This window comes from Lycium ferocissimum, chromosome 11, assembly GCF_029784015.1.
Source record: "Lycium ferocissimum isolate CSIRO_LF1 chromosome 11, AGI_CSIRO_Lferr_CH_V1, whole genome shotgun sequence".
Lineage (NCBI taxonomy): Eukaryota > Viridiplantae > Streptophyta > Magnoliopsida > Solanales > Solanaceae > Lycium > Lycium ferocissimum.
Window position 1 is genome coordinate 44,755,503 of NC_081352.1, and position 7,236 is coordinate 44,762,738.

Genomic DNA, 7,236 nt, shown 5'->3' on the forward strand with positions numbered 1-7,236 from the left:
GTCTTGAAAGAACTTGTGTGAGCAATTTCAAAGAAGTTGCCAGTGAACACTTCACATCTTGGGCTATACACGGCCCAACCGAGTCTGTTAACCAAACCCAGCAAGCAAACTTGGTCACTTACTAGTAAAGTAAAACTTTCCACATCTAATCGCCTATTACAAATGTATAGCCATTTAAATTCCATCAAATAAAATTATTAGTGTAATATATCTTAATGGTCATTTTGTGCCAACTTATTAAAATTTGGCTAATATATGCCAATTAAGTCTAACACTTAGCACACCATGTCAAATTCCTTTGTTTTAATTCTCTTTCAAAAAAAAAAAAAAAAAAAAATCCTTTTGATACTGCTAACATATTTAATTAAAGAAAAATAATACGTGGTCCAAGAAAACGTAATATTTAAGTTAATCTATGGTAAAACGTACACGGAGTTGTGGTCTCAAAGAAATACGTACGACGTTGCAACACTCGGGAATATTGGAAAACACCAGTTTTATTTTTCAGTTATGTACCTTTCATTATGCCCTCTTCTTCGGGAAAATTATGTTGGATTTGTGTCAGCTTATTTGGTGTAGTTTGGTCGAATATGGCGTTTAAGAAAGAAAATAAGAACTTTGAATTTGTGATTTTGAATATGACATAACATTCGTGTGATAATTAAAAATTCTCGATTAACAATAAATGAGTAGTTTAAGTTAAATTTTCAAATTTAGAAATGCCTTCATCTTTTCTAAATGGACTAGTAATGAAGTGAAGACATATATAAGTAACTGAAAGTTTGTTGATATCTCTAACTTGTTAAGCTTTTAGATAAGTTATCACACACTTTGGCATTATATTAGAGTAATAAGAGGTTTAGAGTCTCACTGTTAACCATTACCAAAAGAAAATTTTACGTGCTTCTTGTGAAATCGTAAGGTTATAATGAGATTACAAGCGTTGTGTATAAAAGCAGCTATTGAAAGGTTCTTATATTATATTCAACCATTGATATATATAGGTTGTGAAAAATTTCTGTCCAAATATTGTTTCTCAAATTTTTACATTCAAACAAAGATGAGTTCAAAGGAGGAAAATCAAAGTAATTTGTTTCAGCAATTTCTTCTCAGGGCTTAATTTAATCATTCTTTTTTAACCATACAAAAATGATCAAGTAACTATCAGATTTAATTTAATTTGATCTTTGATTTGATGTTATTTGTATCAAACTCTCAAATGTTTCCTTTTTAGATTAAATTAGAGGTGAGGCTCATCTCCCAAGGTAGGTCAATTTAAAACAGGTTAAAGACAGTTTGGCTACTTCTTAATAACGACTTTTTGACGCCTAGCCTTGTTGGAGTGTTGGTCGGTTCTGTAGGGAATAATGTGTTATTAAATTACAATTATCGGTAAGAATATTCGACTCTATTGGTTAAGCTACGTTCCACATAGCTCTAGACATTAAATTTAATAAACGATGTAGTGGATTTCAGACTTTAACAATATAAAATGTCCAATTTAAGTTACTCGACTAGTCTACTTCATAGAGAAGATGTTTAACAGAGATTTTATATGGTTTCACCTATGCCAACTATTAACAATATTAATCCTCAATTAATCTGCATGGCAACTACTAAGTTGACTTCATTATAACTACGTGGCACTTGGCAGGTAAGATTCTTCTAAGTTTTTGTGTGGCTAAATTTATAATAAGCAAAATAATTGAGTTAGGTAAGAGTTAAAGGGAAAAAAGGTCATGCGTTGAGTTACTAATATACTTTTACTGTATATAATACTCCTTCCAGAGGCGGATGGGGCACCATAAATTGGGGTTCAATTGAACCCCAAACTTTCGATGCGGGGTATAAATTTATGTGTAAAATTTTACTAAAATTATAATAAATAGTAGATATGAATCCATAACTTTAAAGATATAATGGTTCAATGCGAAAAAATTTAAAAGGTTGAACCCTCGAGTTTAAATCCTAGATCCGCCTCTGACTCCTTCTGTTTCAATTTGTTTGTTCGATTTTGACTTGGCACAAAATTTAAGAAAGTAAAGAAGATTTTTGTGATTTTAAATTAAAGATATGTAGTTTGTACCAAAATGTTCTTTAATGATCTTGTGGTATTAAACATGTCACGTGTGAAGTTGGAATTAACGAGTTTCCAAAAAGAAACATACATTCCTTTTTTAAACGGAATAAAAAGGAAAGTAAGACAAATAAATTGAAATAGAGGGGACATCTCTTATCCGGTATATAAACTTAACAAAGAGCTGTGAGTTGTTAATAGTTTCTAACTTGTGGTCACTAAATTATATCCATTACAATATAGTAAAACCACAAAATGATATTAGTTATATTAAAGTAACTAAATTTTACCCACTATAACAGTAAACACTAAACTATTCCCGCTGTAACAACATAACTCCCATCAAGGAGAATTTACTCGCCATTGGGATAAATTTAGGGACTTTACAGTTACAAGGGGTAAAATTTTAGTTACTTTGTGGCAAAAAACGTTCGACTTTAATGTTATAATGGATAAAATTCAGTTACTTTAATGTAATAAAAAATTAATTTTATGAATTTACTCTCACATTAGATAAAGTTCAGTGGCCATAGGTAAAATAAACCTGTGTTTTGAGTTAAATGCTTAGACTTTGCAAGGCAAATGACACCATTTGAGCGATTATTAATCGGCTAATCAAGGGAACTCATTTACTGTTGATCAATAGGACTTACTCTACTGGCGACCTAAATCAATTTACATTTATGAGATAGTGCGTCTACATGGGATACCATGATCACTTGTAGTATCAGACAAAGATCCACGGCCAATTTTCACACTTTGTCCAGAAAAGTATGCTTTTTATTTTTATTTTCTTTTACCCCTCTTTTTACATTCCTTTTGCTGCCTGTCTCTGCCCTCTACCAAACAGTGGGGTTGCAATGTGGGAAGAAGAATATCAATGGACAATTCAGGTGTTTGATGGAAACTTCTCATCTTTATATAGGAGGAGATTCTCCTACTTGTTTTGCAGACAATTTTCCAACTAGCATCATGCCATTGTCTCAACATGAGAATGATATGGAAAGTGACTTTACCTTATCATCCCTTCTTGCACAAATATCAGGGAATAATCAGTTCATTACTGCCACAATAATAACTCAGCTTTACATTTGTTCTTAATTCCTTTTTATACCTCTATGCTCAAACAGTTTCTGCAGGTCTACCACACTGCTTTTTAAGTTTTCCAGTTTTTGTTTATATACAGCCAAATTTTTATACTCTGCATAACAACTGATTAGTCCCAATCATTCTACTATTGGCAGCCAGAAAAAAGTAAGTGGTGGGGTAAAAGTAGTAGTAGTACTCCTTGCTATTCAAACAAAGCACTAATTTTTCATTTTCTATTTACATGCACATTCAAAAAATAAGTAAATAATATTAATAAAGCAAACAAAAATGATTCAAGAACATAGTCTAGGTAAAGATCTAGCATTGTTTTGACTTGATACTCTTGATTTCAACATCTTTGCCATCTGATTTTGCATTTTCCTGCAAACTTTCTCCAACTCTAGCACTCTCCATTGCATACCTTGTAAATGTTCTTTGAGCTTCTCATTCTCGGTTGAAAGATCCAGCTTTCCCGCGTATAGCACAATCTGCTGATCTTCCGTACTCATATTTTCTGTTTCCATGAAACTACAAGGCGAATCGAGGTAAGGGCTGGATTGATTGGTTTCTTGAAGCAGGCTCTTCAGCTTCACTTGCTGAGAAATGAGAGCTTGTCCAGCAGATTTTGAAGGGAATTTTTTGTTCTGAGCAAGGTGGCTACAAGCCTCTGATGACAACTTCTCATAGTTCAATCCACTACATACTTTCAACTTTTCCTCTTCAGATATCCCCGAATGGACCTGCAATTTATCATCGATCATCAGCGTTTGACCAACCAGTTCATTTGCGGAACAATGCCTAAATAATAGGGATTTTTTTTTTGGCCCATCGACCAAAATTAGTTATGGCTCACTAACCAAATATACTGATCATGTGGATTATATGTATATTGTTGTTGTATACAAGACCTATACATTTTGTGGCTATTTTTTTTTTTTTTTTTTTTTTGAGCGGTCCAAAAATGATGCCTCATTCTTGAACATGAACTTGTACTGAATTTATAGGTTTGTATCAGTTTAAATCAGCATCAAAATACAAAGAAACAAGTAATTACACTAATTTAATTATTGTTCTTTAAGGATCATAGAAAATTTAAGGCCTCTTAGGAAGAATGGGAAAGGCATACCTCAAGAAACATAACAGTAGCATGGTAGATTGCATCATATGAGTCCCTAGCAGACTCGGGCAGCGACTTGACCAGGCCAAGGAACTTGGAAGGTTTTAGACATGGATCGGGAGCTACTTCTGCTATATACAAGTCCATCAAGCTAGCAACTTTCCTTAATCGAGTTAACGGAACACAACATGCCCCTTTGCTGATGAATGATTTCAATAACCGAAGAACTAAATTCACGTCATATAAATAGCTCGATCCAACAGGTGACGTGAGCAGCAGGTTATCCAAATTCGCTTGATCCAACTGGGAGCCAATCATGCTCTCTAACTTGTTCCTGGAGCACTTGCTTATCTTTAAATTCAGAGTAATTCGAAGCAATCCAAATAATGTTTTGAAGGGAATGCAGCTTAAATCTAGTAAATAAAGCATCTCAATAACTGTCTCCATGGTCTTGCATTTCTCATCCATCGATTTGACAGCTGCAAATCTTGATTTTTGGTAATAGAACAGGAACTTACTAAGAATCCCATGGTCAAGGTTTTTGGATACCATTTGCTTTACCAAAATTTCGATCAAGAAGGGCTCAAAAGCAGCAAGATCCTCAAACCACCATGTTGCCCGAAATACGCTATTTCTCAAGCTCTCTGTACTCTTTGAGTCACAAGACAATCGTAATCCAGAGCTGTCAGCAGAAGAAGTTGACGGACAAGGGCTCGTTTCACACGAAGGTGCAACCCGCCCGATAAGAGAATCCAAGTATTTATCAATTAAACCCGAAGAGCTTGCCACGGGCATCAAATTTTGACACAGTTTTAGGGCATCAAGAAGTTCTGACCAAGTCCAATACCGTATATCTTCGAGTGATTTCTTGGTTAGCTCGAATAGATTTTGGTTCCCGGATACAGATTTCTCCATTTCCATATAAGAGGCAGCACAATATAGAGTTGAAACATTAATGGGATTTATCTCATGAATCTTCCCTTTGTTGTAACAGAATCTTGTAATGAGCTCAAAACTCTCAGCTCCACCAGGGAAGTCATGAAATATCACCTTTAGATATCTCGTCCCTCGTTTCGATTTGCCAAACAATTTGTTTATTCTTCCTGAATAGGAACAGATAACTTTCTGCACAAAATTTATAACAAAACACAATCAGATAACAGAATTAGCATGTTCAACAAAATAAGAATTAAAGGAACAAGGAAAATAAAATCTAACAAGAATGTTATATCTTTACTGGTAAATAATAAAAACTGAAACAGCTACTTTAGGGACCATATGATAGGCCTATCACTCATTTGTTATTTAATAACCTTAGCTTGGTAACCACTAATCATTCAATCACTTTCATAATTTAGGATGTAAGAACCTTAGCAAGGGCATTAAATTAAAACCACCAAAACAGAAACTTAATTGAATAGTCTAAAGAAGTTCCAAAAGAATGATGACAGGTCGTTATACGGAATTAAATTGTTGAAGGAAAAAGCGTGTGATGTACCAGCAAAAGAGGGAAAGCACAGTAATGAGTTGAAATGAAAGCAACCTTTTTGGACACTCTAAAAAGATGTGAAAGAACCAAAGGGGCAAGAACATTTAAGCCCCATAATAATAACATCAATAATAAATGAGAGGAAAAATACAAAAAACAAAAGGGCGGTGAGTTTACATCACATTGGAGAAAAAACTGGCCAAGAAAGAGAATAAGCTAGTAATTAGGACTTAGTCCCACACATGAACAATGTAGGTACACAATTTAATTTTGGTGCTGAAACATGAGTAGGAAAAGTTAAGGACAAATATGTAGAGAGAATTGAAAGACAGTAAAGAAACATATACTAGCATGATCATGAACTTCACAACAGCACAAAATGGAAAGAAATGGAACCAAATTAAGCAGAGCACAGTAAATATGCTTCAAGAGGAAACATGACAAATCCAAATAAAACAGAACACCAGTAATGAAAGAAAAAAAACAACAACTAATTTTGAATACAGAAATAAGAAAAAGAAATTGAACAAAATAGAGGAGAAAACAAGCCAAGAACAGAGAATTAGAAATGAAACAGAATGATAGTATTTGAGAAGACAACAATTTGGACAAAGAAACAAAAAAAAGAAAGACAAAAGAGAAGAACAAGAAAGCAAAAAAAAAAAGAAAGAAAGAAAATTTACCTTATCTACCACAAAGACTTCTTCACCATTGACATCCACTTCAAGATCACAAGAAACATCCATTAGAGCCAAATTAAAAAACCTCAAATTAAGAGTCCCTTTTGGAATTTACTTCAAATAAAAGTACTTGAAACTAGTAAAGAACTGATCTTGGGAGAAACCAACATAGATTTGAGAAGAAAACAAGAACTTATTCTGAAATAAGCATGAAGACAAACAGAAAAAGTTATGTTCTTGGTATCTTAAAAACAAAAAATAATACTTAGTCAATTGGTTTAAAAGCTATGTAGTTTCCAACTGAGAATAATAAGCTTAGATAGACAAGAGTATGGGTGAAGCAAAGATAGGGTGTGTCTCAAGGACAAAGAAAATAACAGATATATAATGCATATAAAAATGTGGATAAAACAAAGAGAAAATCAGAAATCCAGTATAGTAAAGGAAAATGCTTGTATGTTAAGACAAACAGAGTTGTTGACTGCCCACTAATCTGTATCTGACATTCCTGTCAATATATGAGTCAATTTTTGATAAGCATATGCAATTTCTGGCTAAATAAAGACCCTCCACACTTGGAAGGTAGACTTTATAATACACAAATACTAGTAATGTATACTCCCTCCGTCACAATTTATTTGACACTATTTGATTAAACACGAAGTTTAAAAAAGAAATGAAGACTTTTAAAGTTTGTGATTCACAATAAGCCTCACATAAATGTATGGTTGTCTCTTAAAGTTAAATTAATTTCTAAATATAGAAATATGACTTTTTGTTTTTC

General features: G+C 33.3%; 1 protein-coding gene across 2 annotated transcripts; it reads right to left on the bottom strand.

The window, feature by feature from the left end:
• Nucleotides 1–3,336: 3,336 nt before the first annotated feature.
• Nucleotides 3,337–7,010, bottom strand: LOC132036691 (BTB/POZ domain-containing protein At3g22104). Of its 2 annotated transcripts, none has more exons than XM_059427069.1 (3): nucleotides 6,456–7,010; nucleotides 4,293–5,408; nucleotides 3,337–3,906 (listed from the first exon to the last, which is right to left on the bottom strand). In XM_059427069.1, exons 1-3 carry the CDS (start codon nucleotides 6,516–6,518, stop codon nucleotides 3,460–3,462), a joined length of 1,626 nt encoding a protein of 541 aa, XP_059283052.1. In that variant the 5' UTR covers nucleotides 6,519–7,010; the 3' UTR covers nucleotides 3,337–3,459. The 2 variants fall into 2 exon arrangements, with proteins under 2 accessions (XP_059283052.1, XP_059283053.1); XM_059427070.1 differs by lacking the exon at nucleotides 6,456–7,010 and adding an exon at nucleotides 5,597–5,682.
• Between the last annotated feature and the right edge of the window lie 226 nt (nucleotides 7,011–7,236).